A 24,432-nucleotide genomic window follows, 5' to 3' on the forward strand; every position below is an offset into this window, starting at 1 on the left:
AGCAGAATGATCTTCTCTGTGCAGTACTGTGCCTTGGCTCCTGGAGAATCACTTTCGTCTTATACTTAAGACTAGTACCTCAGCAACATGTCCAGCTGCAAGAAAACAGTTTTTCAGAACCCTGCGTTGCAAATTGTTGATGTGTTGTTTCACCTTACTCCATTAATGCCTTATATTATGATAGATATCGTGAGGAGACATTCACATATGGGACTAATAGAACAAGAACCCGGCAATGTGATGTTATAGTGGCCAGAATACGCCTGGGATATAGACGTATCTGGCAGCTTTCTCAAAACCCAAATGTCGAGTACACAATGTGTCAACTTTGTGAAAGAGAAAACATGCACTCTCTTGAACATTATATTGTAGAATGTCCCATACTGACTGACTTTCGCCCTCCTGGGCTAAGGTATGCTGAACTCTGTAGTTACTATATGAGTACTGGAACACTTGATGATATATTGGACTTGTATCCAAAATTGACCATGTAATATATCAATCATACAATGTATATATATGATGTAACTATATAACCTGAGCTTGTAAAAGCACCTTCATCACCTTCAGTGATTAAGTGCTTAATTGCACACTAGTTTCTTTATCAGCTACCTCACCCTGTCAGGGTAAATGAGACAAATGTATGTGAATGCATGTGTATGTGTATATATGTATGTGTATGTGTGTGTGTGTATGTATATGTATGGATATAAAGCATATATGGAAGCTGAACAGATTACATTTCACCTTTGTGAATGTTCATTAATGACACTATGTAAAAGACACATCTAACACTTTGTGTAGGGCATACGTAAATCTGTGTATCTATGTATTTACGTATGTAGGTTAGCATAGCATTTTAAAAGCACCGAATCACCTTCTGTGGTTGAGTGTTCAATAAACCCTTGAACTATATGTTTAACACTTCTCTAACCCTGTCCATGGAGGACAGAAGAAAATGTATATATATTCTGGTTAGCATTGTAAATGTCTGGCCACGTCTGTGGTAGAAAAAAAAAATAAAAAATAAAAAAATGCCTTATATCTTCTATAATTAATCTTAATATTTTCCTCTCTGCCCATTAACCCTTAATGTTGTCATCTTCCCTAATGCCAAGATGTTTTCCTCCGAGAAACCTTGAAGTTTTCATCACCTCAGTTGCCAAGATGTTTCTGGCGACGAAGTGATTGATGAGTTATCTACTGAACAGGATCGTACACCGTGTAGGAGGGAGTTGTCTGTCGTCAAGGATAGGCTATATATCGTTAAGGAAAGGCTGTCTGTCGTCAAGGAAAGAGATGGTCGTGAAGAATCATAACGGCGCAGAAAAGATTTATGCTTCACGGAATAAAGAAGAAAACACGGTGAGTGAAAAGATGTACAACGTGAATAAAAAACTTCACATCGTGGATGAAAAACTTTACGTCGTGATAATAAAACAAAGATTAATGTATCTTAATTGTAAAACTAATACTAAAAAATAGAATTCATTATAAAAAATACATTGATGAAAACTAAATAGCTAAATGGCACGAAAAAAATAGATATCGTAATATATACGATATCTAATGTAAAGAAAAGATAGATACAAAATTTAAACTATATTTATCATGAACATAAAAATAACAAAAGCATACCTGGCAGGATGACATAAATACTGGGGGAAGACAGGAAACATCACCATCACGCATCCTGTCTTCAGTAACCACAAGATGAGGTAACTACCCGTCCTCTCCTCTCACTACAAGACAAGCTGGACTCCTCAGTCCGTCCTGTCTAAAAGCTCGTCGCGTTTTCTAACCCTATCCCTCACTTAGTTAAAAATACGACGCATTACTAAAATATTAATGCACCATTTCATTGACGTTCTCGAGGGTTTGTTGAGCTCCCTGGTCGGGAATTCTTTTCGGCGAGTTAAGTAGATATTACTGATGAGATGAGGAAGAGAGAAACGGACACAAATAGGGAGAGAGAGAGAGAGAGAGAGAGAGAGAGAGAGAGAGAAAGAAAGAGAGAGAGAGAAAGAAAGAGAGAGAGAAAGAAAGAGAGACCGAAAGAAAGAGAAAGAGAAAGAAAGAGAGAGAGAATGAGGGAGAGAAAGAAAGAAAGAGAGAGAGAAAGAGAGAGAGAGAGAGAGAGAGAGAGAGAGAGAGAGAGAGAGAGAGAGAGAGAGAGAGAGAGAGAGAGAGAGAGAGAGAGAGAGAGAGAGAGAGAGAGAGAGAGAGAGAGAGAGAGAGAGAGAGAGAGAGAGAGAGAGAGAGAGAGAGAAAGAGAGAGAGAGAGAGAGAGAGAAAGAGAGAGAGAGAGAGAGAGAAAGAGAGAGAGAGAGAGAGAGAGAGAGAGAGAGAGAGAGAGAGAGAGAGAGAGAGAGAGAGAGAGAGAGAGAGAGAGAGAGAGAGAGAGAGAGAGAGAGAGAGAGAGAGAGAAAGAGAGAGAGAGAGAGAGAGAGAGAGAGAGAGAGAAAGAAAGAGAGAGAGAGAAAGAAAGAGAGAGAGAAAGAAAGAGAGACCGAAAGAAAGAGAAAGAGAAAGAAAGAGAGAAAGAAAGAGAGAGAGAATGAGGGAGAGAAAGAAAGAAAGAGAGAGAGAGAGAGAGAGAGAGAGAGAGAGAGAGAGAGAGAGAGAGAGAGAGAGAGAGAGAGAGAGAGAGAGAGAGAGAGAGAGAGAGAGAGAGAGAGAGAGAGAGAGAGAGGGAGAGAGAAAGACAGAGAGAGAGAGAGAGAGAGAGAGAGAGAGAGAGAGAGAGAGAGAGAGAGAGAGAGAGAGAGAGAGAGAGAGAGAGAGAGAGAGAGAGAGAGAGAGAAAGAGAGAGAGAGAGAGAGAGAGAGAGAGAGAGAGAGAGCGTGGGCTAAAAGTGGGCTATATCCAGATGGGAATCCGAAACTCGTAGAAAACTTGCATCTGGAAGGGTTGGATCCAAGGTCTGGTGGTCCCTGGTAAAGGATCGGCAGGGGTACTCATCTGAGGACACAATCCCACCTCTAAACAGAGAAGATGGTACTGTGGCAACCAGCAATCAGGAGAAGGCTGATTTACTGGCAAACCACTTTGCTTCCAAGATGCAGGTCCCTGATCCTGAACGTCAGCCTCCACATCTTGCCCCATGCACTGTGTCTAGGTTGACTGAAGTGGTTATAAATCAGGCTGAAGTTCTCCATCTCCTTAACACGCTAGACACAAGCAAAGCTGTGGGGCCAGATAAGGTCAGTCCAAGACTACTACGCTGCTGTGCTGACCTGTTGGCTCCACCTCTCACGCGCCTCTTCCAACTGTGCCTAGTTCAAGGAATTTGGCCCTCCTTATGGAAGAAGGCAGACGTTGTTCCAGTGCACAAAAAGAAGAGCCGCTCAGTAGTTGGTAACTACAGACCTGTGTCACTGCTTTCCATTACTGGCAAGATCCTAGAATCAGTAATTGCTCAGCAAATGACATCATTTTTTGACCGTCATCGGCTAATTTGTGATCGACAGTATGGTTTTAGAAAAGGCCGATCTGCTGCTGATCTGTTGCTAAATCTCTCCTCTAAGTGGCATCAGTCACTGGATGAGTCCAAGATCAGCTGTGTTGTTGCTCTAGATATAGCAGGAGCCTTTGATCGGGTCTGGCACTCTGGACTAGCGGTGAAGCTTCAAGCTTTAGGCATTGCAGGCTCCATCTTAGTGTTATTAAAAGACTACCTTCAAGAACGGACTCTAAGGGTGGTCCTCAATGGAGCAGAATCCGATAGCCACTCAATTGGTGCCAGCGTTCCACAGGGTAGTGTGCTTGGCCCTCTGCTGTGGAATGTTTATTTCAACGATCTTCTTCATCTCATTCCTGAAGCTCAAGCCTATGCTGATGACTGTACTCTAACCTTTACATACAGAAAGGAGGAAATGCTAACTGCTGCAAGAATCATTAATCACAAACTTTCAGCAATTTCTACCTGGGGTAGGAGATGGCAGGTCACATTTGCGGCTGAGAAGACTCAAGCGATGATGATAACTAGACTGCACATGGCGAATCGGACAGAACTGCAAATGGGTGGCAAATCCCTGGAGTTCACAGAAGAATTTGACATCTTGGGAATGAAGTTCGACTCTTCAATGACAATGAAGAGCCATGTGATAAACCTAGCTAAAAAGGCAGCCAGGAAACTTACAGCACTACGGCGCATCTCATATCTTCTTGACAGCAAGGGATGCAAAACCTTATATGAAGCTCAAGTTCGCTCCCATCTTGAGTATGCACCCCTTTCCTGGATTGCCTGCCCCCCATCTTTCGTCAGACTGTTGGACAAAGTGGAGAGACGGGCTAGAAGGCTTATATCTAGTCTTGACCAAGTCTGGTGGGAACGGTCTGAACATCAGAGCCTGCAACACCGTCGGGACGTTGTTGGTCTTACTGTTATGTACAAGGCCAACATCCTCAAAGTTCCGCACTTGGCCCAACTCCGTGGAGTACCAGTAGTTCCCACTCGTAACACTAGGCTCTCAACCTTCAACAGTCTCAAGCTGGAAGTGCCATTCTCAAGAACATCACTCCATCAGCGTTCATTCCTTCCGAGACTTACTCGCATCTGGAACTTGTTCGCTCAACAGATTGATACACGGGAGATCAGGTCAACTGTTCACATGAAGACTCTGGCACACAGCTGGCTACAAGCTCATCCTGTTCCTTATATGATTGTTACTTAATGTTTTTTAATGAATAAAGGCTATTCCTTCTAAAGCAAAAAATACCAGGCTCATGAAATAAATGGGCATCTAGGAGTAGGTTTCAACTTAGCTTACATAAGTTAATATATGATAGTTCCCATTGTGTTAGTTTCAAAGTATACTCTTATGTAATAAATGAGTTTCTAGGTGTAGGCTTCAGATGAGCTGAGGTAGGATAACAGCTCTTGCTTGCAGTTTCACTAGGTATGTTATTAGGCATCCCTTATGAATCCTAGTCTTAGTTTAAAAAAAAAAAAAAAAAAAAAAAAAAAAGAGAAAGAGAGAGAGAGAGAGAGAGAGAGAGAGAGAGAGAGAGAGAGAGAGAGAGAGAGAGAGAGAGAGAGAGAGAGAGAGAGAGAGAGAGAGAGAGAGAGAGAGAGAGAGGAGAGAGAGAGAGAGAGAGAGAGAGGAGAGAGAGAGAGAGAGAGAGAAAGAGAGAGAGAGAGGGAGGGGGAGAAGGAGAGAGACATGAAAAGAGCAAAGAGAAAAGGACTTGTTCTGTACTAAAGTTATCTGCCTGAAAGAAAATCAAATTATAGTTCCTGGCAAACCCACAAATACTGTTTGTATGGACGAGGCCAGCCATGGTAGAGAGACATAAAGGTCGGTCATGTCACAGAGACAGAATGGTCGGGCAGGTCAGAGAAACAGACAGCAGAAATGTAGAAAGGAGAAAATAAATGTAAAAATGAAGAGAGATAAGTAGATTCAGAGAGAAGTAGATAAACATAAATAGTTACAAGATATGTAAATGAATAAATAGAAAACAAAATACAAATTATATAAGTAGTAAATAGTAAATGAAATAAGTAGTAAATAGTAAATGAAATAAGTAGTAAATAGTAAATGAAATAAGTAGTAAATAGTAAATTAAATAAGTAGTAAATAGTAAATGAAATAAGTAGTAAATAGTAAATCAAATAAGTAGTAAATAGTAAATAAAATAAGTAGGAAATAGTAAATAAGTAGTAAATATTAAATAAAATAAGTAGTAAATAGTAAACAAAATAATCAGTAAATAGTAGTAAGTAGCAAGTGATGACGAAGAACTCAGCCAAACAACTTTAGCCATAAACTTCGGGACCCGAGAGAAACATACTTCAAAATAAATGTAATTAAAAATTAAGGCAATAACACACACACCGACAATGGATCTCCAACATTTTATACACATAGACGTCGGGTAAGTGGGGGGGGGGGGGGGGTGATGGAGGGGAGGTGGTAGAGGGGGGGACAGGTAGTGAAGGGGAGGAGGGGTGGTTAGGGAATCAGTATGGGAGTGGTGGGGATTAGGGGGAATGGGTTGTTGATTGGGTAGATTGAGGGATGGAAATAGACAAGGGTAGATCAAACCTGGTGGAAAATGGTGTCATTAATCATTCCTTCCCCCTGGAGTCAGCTCTGGGAAAGGGGGTTTGGGGCGGGGTTGGAGGGGGGCCGAGTAAATATTATATAATAGTCACATATGTGTTTTATATATGAGGCTGGTGAGGGTAGTAGTGGTGATAGTGGTGGGCGTCGATGGTGGTAGCAGGGGGGAGAGGAGGTCCCACTGATGATCCTGCTTTGAATTATAGCTTTATTTGAATTATAATTAGGTAATGTTTGGAGACCGTCAAGCGTGGCAGCTGATCTGCTGGATGTGACAGCTGACTTGCCGGATGTGACAGTTGACTTGCCGGATGTGACAGTTGACCTGCTGGATGTGATAGCTGACTTGCCGGATGTGACAGCTGACCTGCCGGATGTGACAGCTGACTTGACATATGTGACAGCTGACTTGCCGGATGTGACAGCTGACTTGCCGGATGTGACAGTTGACCTGCTGGATGTGATAGCTGACTTGCCGGATGTGACAGCTGACCTGCCGGATGTGACAGCTGACTTGACATATGTGACAGCTGACTTGCCGGATGTGACAGTTGACCTGCTGGATGTGATAGCTGACCTGCCGGATGTGACAGCTGATATGCCGGATGTGACAGCTGACTTGCCGGATGTGACAGCTGACCTGCCGGATGTGACAGCTGACTTGCCGGATGTGACAGCTGACTTGCCGGATGTGACAGCTGACCTGCCGGATGTGACAGCTGACTTGCCGGATGTGACAGCTGACTTGCCGGATGTGACAGCTGACCTGCCGGATGTGACAGCTGACTTGCCGGATGTGACAGCTGACCTGCCGGATGTGACAGCTGACTTGCCGGATGTGACAGCTGACTTGCCGGATGTGACAGCTGACTTGCCGGATGTGACAGCTGACTTGCCGGATGTGACAGCTGACTTGCCGGATGTGACAGCTGACTTGCCGGATGTGACAGCTGACTTGCCGGATGTGACAGCTGACTTGCCGGATGTGACAGCTGACTTGCCGGATGTGACAGCTGACTTGCCGGATGTGACAGCTGACTTGCCGGATGTGACAGCTGACTGGCCGGATGTGACAGCTGACCTGCCGGATGTGACAGCTGACCTGCCGGATGTGACAGCTGACCTGCAGGATGTGACAGCTGACTTGCCGGATGTGACAGCTGACTTGCCGGATGTGACAGCTGACTTGCCGGATGTGACAGCTGACCTGCCGGATGTCTACCTTAGGAAGGACGAGTAGTAAAGGCAGCAAAAAAAGTGTCGTTACTAACACCTCTGTGAGATAGTTAAGTGACACCTTCACTCCAACACGCCGGAGCGAGATGCACTAATCAGTTTACCATCTACACAAGGAGCTACGGGCGACAAGGCCGCACATGTGGCAACATAAACGTATGAAATTTAAACTCACAAGAGATTCTTGCAATTTTTGTTAAGGTTGTTGACTTGTGTTTAAAGAAAATCGTTTGTTTCTTGCAGAAATAGAGAGTATAGGCAGTGCAACACAACTCACTCGTGTTGCGTTTGTACTGCAACATAGTACTGAAAATTGAGTTCGTTTTTACATAATCAGTCTGATTTAATATTTATATATAATCATCATTTTTAATCTTCTGAAAGCTACGTGATGCTTTAAGTGTGGGACACAGAGCGAAACACTTCTGTAAATTGTTTCTTCACAAAAGCGGTTGAGCGTATGGCTCTCAGGTAAGTATAGCGATTGGTTTCAACCAGGCCACCCATTTGGCGGTGTGTTGGTAGTGTTTTGGTGGTGTGTTGGTGGTGTGTTGATAGTGTGTTGGTGGGGTGTTGGTGTGTTGGTGGTGTGTTGGTGGTGTGTTGGTGGTGTGTTGGTGGTGTGTTTCTTGTGTGTTGGTGGTGTGTTGATAGTGTGTTGGTGGAGTATTGGTGGTGTGTTGGTGGGTGTTGGTGGTGTGTTTGTTGTGTGTTGGGGGTGTGTTGATACTGTGTTGGTGGGGTATTGGTGGTGTGTTAGTGGGAGTTGGTGGTGTGATAGTGGGGTGTTGGTGGTGTGTTGGTGGTGTGTTGGTGGTGTGTTGATGGTGTGTTGGTGGGTGTTGGTGGTGTGTTGTGGTGTGTTGGTTGGATGGCCGGGGGGGGGGGGGGTAGGGGAGCGTGTTAGTGCAGCTTGGAGTGGGAGGGAAGCGTCAGTGGTAATGAAATTGCCACCCCCTCCCACTCTCTCCACTCATCCCTCTATATCCTCCATGTCGAAATAAGCCCTACAATGTAAGAGATGGTGTGTACACACACACACACACACACTCACACAAACACAAAAACACACACACACAAAGACCGAACCTAAGCTACTACACAGTCACATCAGGAGGATGACAACAGTGAAGGAACAGGTGATGAAACTTAGGGTGGGCAAGGACAGGTACACAGAGAATGATAAAGAGGTGTGTGAAGAACTCAACAAAAGGTTCCAGGAGGTCTTTACAATAGAACGGGAAGATGTCACGGCGCTAGAAGAGGTGGCAGCAAACCAGGTGACCTTGGATAGGTTCGAAATTACAAGAGATGAGGTCAAGAAGCACCTATTGGAGCTGGATGTGAGAAAAGCTCTTGGGCCGGATGGAATCTCGCCATGGGTATTGAAAGAGTGTGCAGGAGAACTTTGCTTACCACTCTCCATAGTGTATAGTAGGTCACTGGAAATGGGGGACCTACCAGAAATATGGAAGACTGCTAATGTAGTACCAATATACAAAAAGGTTGACAGACAAGAGGCACTGAACTACAGGCCAGTGTCCTTAACTTGTATACCATGCAAGGTGATGGAGAAGATTGCGAGAAAAAACCTAGTAACACATCTGGAGAGAAGAGACTTCGTGACAACCCATCAACATCGTTTCAGGGAGCGTAAATCTTGCCTTACAGGCTTGATAGAATTCTACGATCAGGTGACAAAGATTAAGCAAGAAAGAGAAGGGTGGTCGGACTGCATTTTTTTTGACTGTCGGAAAGCCTTTGACACAGTACCCCATAAAAGGCTGATGCATAAGCTGGAGAAACAGGTAGGAGTAACTGGTAGGGCGCTCCAGTGGATAAGGGAGTACCTAAGCAATAGGAAGCAGAGAGTTACAGTGAGGGGTGAGAACTCAGACTGGCGTGAAGTCACCAGTGGAGTCCCACAGGGCTCTGTACTTGGACCTAACCTGTTTCTGATATACGTAAATGATCTCCCAGAGGGTATTGACTCATTCCTCTCAATGTTTGCTGACGACGCCAAAATTATGAGAAGGATTAAGACAGAGGAGGACAGCTTGAGGCTTCAAGAAGACCTGGACAAGCTGCAGGAATGGTCGAACAAATGGTTGTTAGAGTTTAACCCAAGCAAATGTAATGTAATGAAGATTGGGTAGGAAGCAGGAGGCCAGATACAAGGTATCACTTGGGAGATGAAATACTTCAAGAGTCAGAGAGAGAGAAAGACCTGGGGGTTGATATCACGCCAGACCTGTCAAATGAAGCTCATATCAAGAGGATAACATCAGCAGCATATGCCAGGTTGGCTAACATAAGAACGGCCTTTAGAAACTTGTGTAAGGAATCTTTCAGAACATTATATACCACATATGTCAGACCAATCCTGGAGTATGCGGCTCCAGCATGGAGTCCATATCTAGTCAAGCATAAGACTAAACTGGAAAAGGTTCAAAGGTTTGCCACCAGACTAGTACCCGAGCTGAGAGGTATGAGCTACGAGAAGAGACTACAGGAATTAAACCTCACTTCGTTGGAAGACAGAAGAGTTAGGGGGGACATGATCACCACATTCAAGATTCTCAAGGGAATCGACAGGGTTGATAAAGACAAGCTGTTTAACACAAGGGGCACACGCACTAGGGAACACAGGTGGAAACTGAGTGGCCAAATGAGCCACAAAGATATTAGAAAGAACTTTTTTAGTGTCAGAGTGGTTGACAAATGGAATGCATTAGGAAGCGATGTGGTGCAGGCTGACTCCATACAAAGTTTCAAGTGTAGATATGATAGAGCCCAATAGGCTCAGGAATCTGTACACCTGTTGATTGACGGTTGAGAGGCTGGACCAAAGAGCTAGAGTTCAACCCCCGCAAGCACAACTAGGTGAGTACACACACACACACACACACACACACCCCTAGTTGCCCAGACCCCATTCGCCTACCAGGCACTCCCAGGCACCCCCCATTCACTCCCACAGCCCCCACTCGCCCCCCAGACACCCCCCAGTTCCCACCAGACTCCCGGTGAATGGGGGAACTCTGACACCCGAGTTTTCAACAAGAGTCTCAAGGTTTGTTACACCAATGCTGATGGGGTAGCCAATAAAGCAGAAGAGATAAAAAGAAAGAGTTAGTGAGGCAGACCCAGACATAGTGGCAATAGTGGAAACTAAAATAAATGGCATGATCTCGGATGCAATCTTTCCAGAGGGGTACCAGGAGATAAGAAAAGAAAGGACACAGAGACAGGGAGGAGGAGTGGCACTCCTAATAAAGCGGAAATAAAAGTTTGATGAGCAGGAAAATCCGGGTATTAATGAAAGCACGAGCTTCATACATGGAACTCTGACAGTGGATGGGAAGAAGATTGTAATCTTGATACTCTACAATCCCCCACCAAACAGTAGAAGGCCCTGGCAGGAGTACGAGGACAGCAACAAGACATGTATAGATGAACTGCAGAGGGCAGCAACTATAGCACACAGAATGAGAGCGAAGCTGCTGGTCATGGGGGACCTAAATCACGGAGAGATAGATTGGGAAACGAGGAATCCCCATGGCGGGGAGGAGACCTGGGGAGCGTAGCTGGTAGACGTTATTGACAGGAATTTCCTAACACAGCATGTGAAAGAAGATACTAGGAAAAGAGGAGGGGATACGCCCAGCCTATTAGATCTCATTTTCACCCAAAATGTAGAAGACATCGAGCATTTAGAACATGAAATACCACTAGGAGCCAGTGACCATTGTGTCCTAGTATTTGACTACATGATGAAGCTTAAAATTGTGACAAAAGGACAAGAGGTCCGGGAAAGGAGACTTGATTACAGAAAAGGGGACTACAGAAGGATAAGGGACTACCTGGGAGAAGTGCAGTGGGAGGAAGAACTTAGAGGAAAAACAGTGCAAGGTATGATGAACCAAGTCATATTGAAATGCAAGGAGGCTGAAGAGAGATTTATTCCAACAATAAAGGAAAAAAGCAGGAGGGAATATAATAACCCATGGTCTAATAGACAGTGTCAGGAAGCAAAGGTGAGAAGCAGAAGGGAGTGGAGGAAGTACAGAAGACAAAGGACAGAGGACAACAGGAATAGATGTAACAAAGCTAGGAATGATTACATTAACATAAGACGAGTGTCGGAGAGAAATTATGAGAATGATATTGCAGTCAAAGGGAAAAAGCAACCTAAATTACTACATAGCCATATAAGAAGGAGGATGTTGGTAAATGACCAAGTGACAAGACTGAGGAAAACAGAAGGGGCATATACAGAAAGCGACAAGGAAATCTGCGAGGTACTGAATGCAAAATTCCATGGAGTGTTCACAACCGAGCCTGAGTAGCTCCCATTGTTAGAAGCGATTACCCTAGATGAAAGACTATCAGATATAGAGGTGACAGCAGAGGAGGTAATGAAACAGTTGACAACACTGGATGCAAATAAAGCGGTTGGACCAGACAAAGTATCACCGTGGATACTTAAAGAGGCAGCGCAGGCTCTCAGCGTGCTTCTGGCTATGATCTTTAATGAGTCACTGATGTCGGGAGAATTGCCCAGTTGCTGGAAGGAGCCAAATGTCGTACCGATTTTCAAGAAAGGTGATAGAGAGGAGGCACTTAACTACAGACCCGTATCACTGACAAGCATCCCCTGCAAAATACTTGATAGAATAATTAGGCTAAGACTTGTTGAGCACCTGGAGAGCATTGGGTTTGTAAACAAGCACCAACATGGGTTCTGTACAGGGAAATCATGCCTAACAAACCTTTTAGAATTCTATGATAAAGTAACAAGGATAAGGCAGGACAGAGAAGGCTGGGCAGACTGCATATTTCTTGACTGCCAAAAGGCCTTTGATACAGTACCGCACATGAGACTGCTATACAAACTTGAGAGGCAGGCAGGAGTAACCGGAAAGGCCCTAGTATGGGTGAAGAACTACCTAACAGGAAGGAGCCAGAGGGTAATGGTAAGGGGCGAGAAGTCGGACTGGCGAATAGTAACAAGTGGAGTACCTCAAGGATCGGTGCTGGGCCCAATCCTCTTTCTAATTTACGTAAATGATATGTTTACAGGAGTGGAATCATACATGTCAATGTTTGCGGATGACGCAAAATTAATGAGAAGAGTTGTGACAGACGAGGATTGTAGGATCCTCCAAGAGGACTTAAACAGGTTGGAGAGATGGTCAGAGAAATGGCTACTGGAGTTTAACACAAGTAAATGTAAAGTTATGGAAATGGGATCAAGTGACAGGAGACCAAAGGGACAGTACACAATGAAGGGGAACAGCCTACCTGTAACGATTCGAGAAAGAGACCTGGGAGTGGATGTGACACCTAATCTAACTCCTGAGGCACATATAAATAGGATAACGACAGCAGCGTACTCTACACTGGCGAAAATTAGAACTTCATTCAGAAACCTAAATGAGGAGGCTTTTAGGGCGCTTTACACTGCCTACGTGAGACCCGTCTTAGAGTATGCCGCGCCATCATGGAGCCCCCACCTGAAGAAACACATAAAGAAACTGGAGAAGGTTCAGAGGTTTGCGACGAGGCTTGTCCCAGAGTTACGAGGGATGGGATATGAAGAGCGTCTGAAAGAACTGAACCTTACGACACTAGAGAAAAGAAGGGAGAGAGGAGATATGATAGGGACATATAAAATACTCAGGGGAATTGACAAAGTGGAAATAGATGAAATGTTCACACGTAATAATGAAAGAACGAGGGGACATGGGTGGAAACTGGAAACTCAGATGAGTCACAGAGATGTTAGGAAGTTTTCTTTTAGCGTGAGAGTAGTGGAAAAATGGAATACACTTGGGGAACAGGTTGTGGAAGCAAATACTATTCATACTTTTAAAACTAGATATGATAGGGAAATGGGACAGGAGTCATTGCTGTAAACAACCGATAGCTGGAAAGGCGGGATCCAAGAGTCAATGCTCGATCCTGCAAGCACAAATAGGTGAGTACACACACACACATACACACACACTCCTATGCACCTCCAGCCCACATTTAACCTCCTCACCTGTGACCCCCTAACACCTTCCCCCATCTTCCTCTTCCCTTCTTCTACCCCAAAAACCCCACGTACCCACGATTCCTCCCTAACTAATACACCCTCTCTTCCACCCCCAGCACCTATGCTCCATTCTCCTCTCAGCGTTCTGCCCTCAATATCCCTCTCCCCCCCCCCAACCCCAACCAACCTCTATCTGACTCTCAGTCTCACCCTATTTCTCAACCCCCCTATGCCACTCAGACTCTCCCTAACTTTCAGACCCATTATGCCCTTCCTACCCCCCTTCCTAGATGCCCAGACTCCATTCGCCTACCAGGCACTCCCAGGCACCCCCCTAGCACCCCCCCCCCCCCAGACACCCCCACAGCCTTCACTCGCCCCCCAGACACCCCCCCAATACCCACCAGACCCCCAGCGAAAGGGGGAACTCTGTCACCAGCGTTTCCAAGAAGAGTCTCAAGGTTTGGTACACCAATGCTGATGGGGTATCCAATAAAGCAGAAGAGATAAAAGAAAGAGTTAGTGAGGCAGACCCAGACATAGTGGCAATAGTGGAAACTAAAATAAATGGCATGATCTCGGATGTAATCTTTCCAGAGGGGTACCAGGTGATAAGAAAAGAAAGGACACAGAGACAGGGAGGAGTGGCACTCCTAATAAAGCGGAAATGGAAGTTTGATGAGCTGGAAAATACGGGTAATATCAGTATTATTACCAGAAAATACAGTTAATATAATACCTGGCTAATACAGTAATATCAGAAAGAATACCAGGAAGTAGCCTAAATGAACAGGCACATGCAAATGACCTGCTACGGATGTGCGACAGGTTTGCCTTAAACCAGCAAATAGTAGAACCAACTAGGAAGGAGAACACTCTGGACCTCATTTTCACTAATAATGATGAATTGACCAGGAACATAATGATTACAAATACCTGTTACTCAGATCACAACTTAATTGAAGTTATGACAACCATGGGGAGTAGACCTTCAAAACCAGTCCAGATTCCCGGTGGAGGAGATTTCAGCAAATTCAACTTCAATAATAAACAGATAAACTGGGAGCAAATAAACCAGGACTTCACAGAAATAAACTGGGAAGAACAGCTAGAAAATGCAAACCTGAACCAGTGCCTGGAAAAAATAAGCTCAGTAGCACTAGAAATATGTTCAAACCGCATACCTCTAAGAAAAAAGAGGAAGAGATGCAGATTGGAACGGGAACGTCGTTCCCTATATAGGCGAAGAAAACGAATCGCGGAACAACTTGAGAGTCGCACCCTATCTCAAGAACGGCGAAGAAGGTTAGGTAGAGAAATAGAAACAATTGAACGGAAGCTACAAGAATCATACAAAACCCAAGAGAGCAAAAGGTCATCAGTGAAATAGAAAGAAATCCGAAATATTTTTTCTCCTATGCAAAATCAAAATAAAAAAAACACATCTAGTATCGGGCCCCTGCGAAAGGGAGATGGAACTTTCACCGATGACAACAAAGAAATGAGCGAGCTACTGAGGACGCAGTACGACTCTGTTTTCAGCGAGCCATTAAACACACTAAAGATTGATAACCCAAATGAATTTTTCACGGATACGATACCAACATCAAATCATATATCAGACGTTACCCTATCCCCACTGGATTTTGAAGAAGCCATAAACAGTATGCCTATGCACTCTGCACCAGGCCCGGATTCTTGGAACTCCATATTCATAAAGAACTGTAAAAAACCACTATCGCAGGCCCTCCACATTCTGTGGAGACAAAGCCTAGATACTGGCGTTATTCCTGATATACTAAAAACAGCAGAGATAGCACCACTTCATAAAGGAGGAAATAAGGCAGAGGCAAAAAATTACAGACCGATAGCACTAACATCGCACATCATAAAAAATTTTGAGAGAGTGCTAAGAAGTAAGATCACTAAATACATGGAATCACAGCAACTCCATAACCCCGGACAACATCGTTTCAGAACAGGGCGCTCTTGCCTGTCACAGTTGCTGGACCACTATGATATGGCATTAGATGCTATGGAAGACAAACAAAACGCGGATGTAATTTACACAGATTTTGCAAAAGCTTTTGATAAATGTGACCATGGTGTTATTGCACATAAAATGCATTCAAAAGGAATTACCGGAAAAATAGGCAGATGGATCTACAATTTCCTGACCAACAGAACCCAATGTGTAATAGTCAACAAGATATAATCCAGCCCATCAACCGTGAAGACCTCAGTCCCCAAGGGTACTGTGCTTGCTCCAGTACTTTTTCTCATCCTCATTTCGGACATAGACAAGAACACAACCTATAGCACTGCATCATCCTTTGCAGATGACACTAGGATCTTCATGAGAGTAGGCAACATAGAGGACACGGCGAACCTCCAGTCAGATGTAGATCAGGTCTTTCAATGGGCTACAGAAAATAATATGGTGTTTAACGAAGATAAGTTCCAGCTCATGCGCTTTGGAAAAAATGAAAATATAAAAACGGAAACCACGTACAAAACTCAGGCAAATCATAACATAGAACGAAAAGGCAATGTAAAGGATCTGGGTGTACTCATGTCGGAAGACCTTACCTTTAAAGAACACAATAAAGTAGCCGTCACAACTGCAAGAAAAATGACAGGTTGGATAACAAGAACTTTTCACACTAGAGATGCTATACCGATGACGATACTTTTCAAAACGCTTGTGCTCTCTAGAGTGGAGTACTGCTGCACAATGACAGCACCTTTCAAAACTGGAGAAATTGCTGACCTAGAGAGCGTGCAGAGATCCTTTACTGCTAGAATCCACTCAGTAAAACATCTAAACTATTTGGACCGACTAAAGAGCCTAAAACTGTATTCCCTTGAGCGCAGGCCGGAGAGGTACATAATAATTTACACGTGGAAAATATTAGAGGGGCTGGTCCCAAACCTGCACACAGAAATAACATCACATGAGACCAGAAGACATGGCAGGATGTGCAGAATACCCCCGTTGAAAAACAGAGGTGCAACTGGTACTCTAAGAGAGAACTCTATCAACATCAGAGGTCCGAGACTGTTCAACACGCTTCCACTACACATAAGGGGCATAACTGGCCGACCCCTCACAGTGTTCAAGAGAGAACTGGATAAGCACCTCCAAAGGATACCTGATCAACCAGGCTGCGACTCATACGTCAGGCTGCGAGCAGCCGCGTCCAACAGTCTTGGTGATCAGTCCGGCAACCAGGAGGCCTGGTCGACGACCGGGCCGCGGGGACGCTAAGCCCTGGAAGCATCTCAAGGTAACCTCAAGGTAGGTACCAATGAAAGCACGAACTCCATACATGGAACTCTGACAGTGGATGGTAAGAAGATTGTAATCTTGTTACTCTACAATCCCCCACCAAACAGTAGAAGGCCCAGGCAGGAGTATGAGGACAGCAACAAGGCATGTATACATGAACTGCAGAGGGCAGCAACTATAGCACATTAAATGAGAGCGAAGCTGCTGGTCATGGGGAACCTAAATCATAGAGAGATAGATTGGGAAACGAAGAATCCCCATGGCGGGGAGGAGACCTGGGGGAGCGAAGCTAGTAGACGACATTGACAGGAATTTCCTAACACAGCATGTGAAGGAAGACACTAGGGAAAGAGGAGGGGATACACCAAGCCTATTAGACCTCGTTTTCACCCAGAATGTAGAAGACATCGAGCATTTAGAACATGAATACCACTAGGAGCCAGTGACCATTGTGTCGTAGTCTTTGACCACATGATGAAGCTTAATATTGTGACCAAAGAACAAGAGGTCTGAGTAAGGAGACTTGTTTACAGAAGAGGGGACTACAGAAGGATAAGGGACTACCTGGGAGAAATGCAGTGGGAGGAAGAAATTAGAGGAAAAACAGTGCAAGATATGATGAACCAAGTCATATGGAAATGCAAGGAGGCTGGAGAAAGATTTATTCCAACAGTAAAGAAAAAAAGTAGGAGGGAATATAATAACCCATGGTTTAATAGACAGTGTCAGGAAGCAGAAGTGAGAAGCAGGAGGGAGTGGAGGAAGTACAGAAGACAAAGGACATAGGACAACAGGATTAGATGTAACAGAGCTAGGAACGATTACATTAACATAAGAAGAGTGTCAGAAAGAAATTATGAGAATGATATTGGAATCAAAGCAAAAAAGCAACCTAAATTACTACATAGCCATATAAGAAGGAAGATGTCGGTAAATGACCAAGTGACAAGACTGAGGAAAACAGAAGGGGCATATACAGAAAGCGACAAGGAAATCTGCGAGGTACTGAATTCAGATTTCCATGGAGTGTTCACAACCGAGCCTGAGTGGCTCCCATTGTTAGAAGCGATTACCCTAGATGGAAGACTATCAGATATAGAGGTGACAGCAGAGGAGGTAATGAAGCAGTTGACGACACTGGATGCAACTAAAGCGGTTGGACCAGACAAAGTATCACAGTGGATACTAAAAGAGGCAGCACAGGCTCTCAGCGTGCCTTTGGCAATGATCTTTAATTTGTCACTTATGTCGGGAGAATTGCCCATTTGCTGGTAGGAGGCAAATGTCGTACCGATTTTCAAGAAAGGTGATAGGGCGGAGGCACTTAACTACAGACCCGTATCACTGACAAGCATCCCCTGCAAACTATTTGAAAGAATAATTAGGCTAAGACTTGTTGAGCACCTGGAGAGCATTGGGTTTGTAAACAAGCACCAACATGGGCTCTGGACAGGGAAATCATGCGTAACAAACCTTTTAGAATTCTATGACAAAGTAACAAGGACAAGGCAGGACCGAGAAGGCTTGGCAGACTGCATATTTCTTGACTGTCAAAAGGCCTATGATACAGTACCGCACATGAGACTGCTTTACAAACTTGAAAGGCAGGCAGGAGTAAGCGGAAAGGCCCTAGCATGGGTGAGGAACTACCTAACAGAAGGAGCCAGAGGGTAATGGTAAGGGGCGAGAAGTCGGACTGGCGAACAGTAACGAGTGGAGTACCTCAAGGATCGGTGCTGGGCCCAATGCTCTTTCTAATTTACGTAAATGACATGTTTTCAGGAGTGGAATCATACATGTCAATGTTTGCGGATGACGCAAAATTATTGAGAAGAGTTGTGACAGATGAGGATTGTAGGATCCTCCAAGAGGACTTAAACAGGTTGCAGAGATGGTCAGAGAAATGGCTACTGGAGTTCAACACCAGTAAATGTAAAGTTATGGAAATGGGATCAGGTGATAGACGACAAAAAAGGACAGTACACAATGAAGGGGGAACTGCCTACCTGTAACGATTCAAGAAAGAGACCTGGGAGTGGATGTGACACCTAATTTAACTCCTGAGGCACATATAAATAGGATAACGACAGCAGCATACTCTACACTGGCGAAAATTAGAACTTCTTTCAGAAACCTAAGTGAGGAGGCTTTTAGGGTGCTTTACACTGCCTAAGTAAGACCAGTCTTAGAGTATGCCGCGCCATCATAGAGCCCCCAGCTGAAGAAACACATAATGAAACTAGAGAAGGTTCAGAGGTTTGCGACGAGGCTTGTCCCAGAGTTACGAGGGATGGGATATGAAGAACGTTTGGGGGAACTGAACCTTACGACACTAGAGAAAAGAAGGGAGAGAGGAGATATGATAGGAACATATAAAATACTCAGGGGAATTGACAAAGTGGAATTAGATGAAATGTTCACACGTAATAATGAAAGAACGAGGGGTCATGGGTGGAAACCGGAAACTCAGATGAGTCACAGAGATGTTAGGAAGTTTTCCTTTAGCGTGAGAGTAGTGGAAAAATGGAATGCACTTGGGGAACACGTTGTGGAAGCAAACTCTATTCATAATTTTATAATTAGGTATGATAGGGAAATAGGACAGGAGTCATTGCTGTAAACAACCGATAGTTGGAGACGCGGGATCCAAGAGCCAATGCTCGATCCTGCAAGCACAAATAGGTGAGTACACACACACACACACACATGGAGTATGCGGCTCCAGCATGGAGTCCATATCTAGTCAAGCATAAGACTAAACTGGAAAAGGTTCAAAGGTTTGCCACCAGACTAGTACCCGAGCTGAGAGGTATGAGCTACGAGAAGAGACTACGGGAATTGAACCTCACTTCGTTGGAAGACGGAAGAGTTAGGGGGGACATGATCACCACATTCAAGATTCTCAAGGGAATCGACAGGGTTGATAAAGACAGGCTATTTAACACAAGGGGCACACGCACTAGGGGACACAGGTGGAAACTGAGTGCCCAAATGAGCCACAGAGATATTAGAAAGAACTTTTTTAGTGTCAGAGTGGTTGACAAATGGAATGCATTAGGAAGCAATGTGGTGGAGGCTGACTCCATACACAGTTTCAAGTGTAGATATGATAGAGCCCAATAGGCTCAGGAACCTGTACACCTGTTGATTGACGGTTGAGAGGCGGGACCAAAGAGCCAGAGCTCAACCCCTGCAAGCACAACTAGGTGAGTACAACTAGGTGAGTACACACACACACACACACACACATTCACACATACACACACACACACACACATTCACACATACACACACACACACACACACACACACACACACACACACACACACACACACACACACACAAACACACACAGTTTAGCCAGCCGCGCAGGGAGGGTCGCTGGGGTCACGCGCTACAATAAACGCCAATATTTTTGGGTTAATTAAGGCTACAGTGACAGATCACAGATCTAGGGGGTGTCACAAAGCGTATAACCGCCGCGAATAGGAGAGAAAAGATACAGTGCTATCACTAGAACTTTGTGTTAAACATTGAATTCACCAGACAGGCCCCGTGGGAGGGCCCACGAGGCTTTGTTTACATATTGGGTCAAGTGATCATTGGAACAGTAAATTGGTGAACTGTAACACAACAGACACGCCGATATAGTGACTGACTCCAGAGATTTGTGTTAGATAGAGAAGAACCGCCATCATCAATCTACTGGATTAGTGAATCACCACGTGGGAGGCAACGACGGATCACTTCGTCATCCAGCATCGTAATTTTTCACCTGGTTGTGTGAGCGGGAGGCTGACAGGTAGGTACCCCTCTCTGGTCAATTCTTCAGGTGTACAGAGTGAGGTAAAATATTATGAAATTCTTGTTCAGTATATCATATACATTTAAAATATCAAAGTGGCTCATTTTGGGTAGAGGTTGACATTTTATGGGACCCCCGTAACACGCGCACTCACGCACGCACACACACACACGTACGTTTGCAAGCACACACTCACGCACATGCAAAAAAAACACACACGCACTCGAACGCAAACACACATACGTCCAGTCAGGCTAGAAAGGATTAACACCTTTCATGGGAAGGGGATAAGACCTCACTCATAATCCACCCCCTCTCTTACCCCCCCATCAAACTTAGAAAATACACTCCCCACCCCCCCAACTCCCTACACTCTCTCTCTATCTGTCTCTCCTTCTTTCCCGATCTCCCTCTCCCACACACACATACACACACACACACACACACACACACACCCACACACCCACATGCAAATGCAAATGGAATGCATTAGGAAGTAATGTGGTGGAGGCTGACTCCATACACAGTTTCATGTGTAGATATGATAGAGCCCAATAGGCTCAGGCACCTGTACACCTGTTGATTGATGGTTGAGAGGCGGGACCAGAGAGCCAGAGCTCAACCCCCGCAAGCACAACTAGGTGAGTAATACTAAGTGAGCACACACACACACACCAACCTGTCCTCTTAAAAAGAACGTCAATATTTGCCGTTTAACTCTACGGCTGTTTTTGGACGTTATTTTGTGTAAAACTACGTCTATTATCGCTTCCATGGACTATCTCTTGTTATACAATGAAATACCACACTCTTATTATTCTATAACTCACTGACTATGCTCTGATATTTGTTCTTCAAGTAAAAATATATATTTTTTTGCCTTAAAGGTCATAATCCAGAAAATTCCAGCTTATCGATCTTTATATTTAGGAAAACATCTAATAAATTTGGAAACGAATTTTTCGTTCGCCGACAGTTGCCTGTTACTATTTAACCCTCTATGCTTTAATGTCGCTGGTCATTGTGACTTTTCCAGGATTTATGTAGGTTTTGTAGTAGCATTTAGTCAGACTACAGTAATTTAACTAATGGGAAACCTCTATAGTCGTCGTAAATTAATAATAATCATTTATCAAATAATAAATTAGCGAACATATGCAACGTTTTATGTTACGACTTTTCGGGTAGGCCGTTCTGTTTGTTTACAACCCCAATGGTTCAAAATACACAATACTTTTAATATATAAGTGACTAAGTATGCTCTAATATATGGTCCTCAATGAAAATTATCGTTTTTTTTTTGTTAATTTGTCCATAATGAATAAGATTCCTTACTCTTGATCTTTATATTAAGAAAAACATCTAAACAAATTAGTATTGTGTTTTCGTTCAGATAAAGTTTCCAGATACTATTTCCTAGTTATCAATTAATGTAGGTGGTTATTTTAATTCGCGGCTAAGAGGGGCTTTCTCTCGTTATACAATATAAATGTACTCACTAACTATTCTCTGGTATCTGTTCTTCAATTAAAAGTACCTATTTTTTTTTGCTTAATTAGTCCATAATTCATAAAATTCCTTCAGGTCGATTTTTATATTTAGGAAAACATCTAATCAATTTGGAATTGAATTTTTCGTTCACCTACAGTTACCAGCTACTATTTCATTGTTATATTTTATGTCGCTGGTCATTACGATTTTCCAAGAATTTAAACAGCTAAACAGCAAGTAGCATCTTGTTAGAGTACAGGAATTGACCTATGGAGAACCTCGATAGCTGCCGAAAATTATTAATGATTATATATGGAATTTAAAATAATGAATTATATACCATTTCTTATGTTGTATTCGGCGGGTAGGCGGTTCTGCGGGTTTACAACCGACTTGTTTAAAAATCACACTATTTTAAATGTATGAGTCACTAGTATGCTCTGATATATGTTCTGCAATGAAAATAAAGATTGTTTTGTTGTTAATTACTCCATAATGAATAAGATACCTTACTGTCAATCTTTATATTAAGAAAAACATCTAAGAAATTTTGCATTAAGTTTTCGTTCAGATGGAATTACCATTTACTATTTTCTAGTTTTCATTAACTGTAGGTGTCATTATTTTACTGTTATGTATATAGCTATTTAACATTATTCGTTTAACACGTTTATATGCGATATACGTAGCTGGCAACTACCTAATATTTAAAAATAATAGTTACAACATTCTATTAATATGTAATGTTGAAATATATATCACACAAAGTCTGTATATCTGTTTTTAGATGTCTTTTAAATTTTCTTTTAAAATAGTATTAATGATTTTTGTGAATCTTGAGTAAAAATTGTGTTAATTATTATTAATGTAATTGTTATTATTTTAATTAAAAGAATTGCAAGTATTCGAATAACCACGGGGGTCTCTTGTTTGTGTACGAATGCACGGATTTGTTTTTGTTATGAGATGGGCGCCTTAAAGCACATGGTGCAGGCCACCTGTGGGTCGCATCCGATCCCACGATCGTCGTCACCCCTAAATCAACACAACAACAGGCCACCTGTGTTATCCAGGTATTTAATATTTAAGATTGGGGCTAGGCATTTACATTCTTAGGTCAGCAAACTAGCTAGAAGGTTAGACCATTAGACTCCACTGGTCAACCGGGGCCCTGTATGGCCTAGCTTATCCTAACCTAGCCCAGCTTAAACCATCTTAGCATAGTTCATTCTAGCTGTGCATAGTGCTTGCACAGCCTTGCTTATCCTAGTTTACCTCTTCCTAGCCTACCGTAGCCAAGCCTATCCCAGTATACCCTTACCTAGTCTTGCCTAGCCTAACCCTGCCTTGCTTTTAAACATGACCAGTCCTTCCTACCCTAGCCAAGCCTTGACCAGCTTAGCCAAGCCAATCCCTGCCTAGATTTAGCATAGCCTAGCATTTTTATTAATATATAGACGGTACTACCTCTGGTTGAGTTTGTAGGAACCCTCCACTTATAAGGTTGAGGGTTCCATATATATATATATATATATATATATATATATATATATATATATATATATATATATATATATATATATATATATATATATATATATATGACCGAAAAAGTAAGATTAATAATTCTAACACGAATTTTCTCAATCTTTCGTACATTTCTTTTCACTGTTGGAGGTAAATCAAAAATCAATTCTCCAAAATTCATTTTTATTTCTAGTCTGATGCGACACGAGCGCGTTTCGTAAAACTTATTACATTTTCAAAGACGAAAATGGGTACCATCGAGCAAAAAGTCTTAGTCGACATGAACTTGAAACCGGCCATATACTGCAGGTATGTTGACGACATTTTTACACAGGTACCTGATGTCAGACATCTGCAGGAGCTGAAGGAGGCATTTGAGCAGAGTTCCGTGTTGCGTTTCACTTACGAGATGGAAAAGGATGGGAAGCTGCCCTTTCTAGATGTAACAGTCATGGAAAAGAGCGGAGGTTTCTACACTGCAGTCTACACTACGGAAACGAACATAGGAATGTGCCTAAATGCCAACAGCGACTGCCCAGACAGGTACAAGAGGAGTGTTGTTAACGCATATGTCGACCGTGCTCTCAGCCACAGCTGAGAATGGAAGCAAGTCGACGAAGAACTCTGTAGGGTAAGGCAGGTCCTAGTCAACAATGGCTTCTCCAATGGTTTCGTCGAAGACATCATAAGAAGGAAAGTGAAACGCCATGCAACCTCTGAAGAGACAACTAACACAACACCTATACCCCCTATTAGACTATTTTACAGGAACTTCTTTTCCACAGCTCATAAAACGGAGGAAAGGGTCCTGAAAGATATTGTTAATAGAAACGTTATCCCTACAGACAAAAATCAGAGGATACAACTGACGATTTACTATAAAACCAGAAAAACGGCCAGCCAACTCATGAGAAACTCTCCAGACACAAAACAGAACGTTTTAAAAGAGACTAACGTCGTCTATGCCTTCAAATG

General features: G+C 43.3%; 1 protein-coding gene across 1 annotated transcript in view; it reads left to right on the forward strand.

Moving 5' to 3' along the window:
- Nucleotides 1-7,308, forward strand: part of LOC138373458 (neuroblast differentiation-associated protein AHNAK-like) — a 37,793-nt gene extending 30,485 nt beyond the window's left edge. Inside the window, exon 5 of the mRNA XM_069339666.1 lies at nucleotides 6,296-7,308. Coding sequence (XP_069195767.1) covers nucleotides 6,296-7,308 — 1,013 coding nt within the window. The remainder of the gene's footprint in view (nucleotides 1-6,295) is intronic.
- The last annotated feature ends 17,124 nt before the right edge of the window (nucleotides 7,309-24,432 follow it).

Source organism: Procambarus clarkii, chromosome 42, assembly GCF_040958095.1.
Source record: "Procambarus clarkii isolate CNS0578487 chromosome 42, FALCON_Pclarkii_2.0, whole genome shotgun sequence".
Lineage (NCBI taxonomy): Eukaryota > Metazoa > Arthropoda > Malacostraca > Decapoda > Cambaridae > Procambarus > Procambarus clarkii.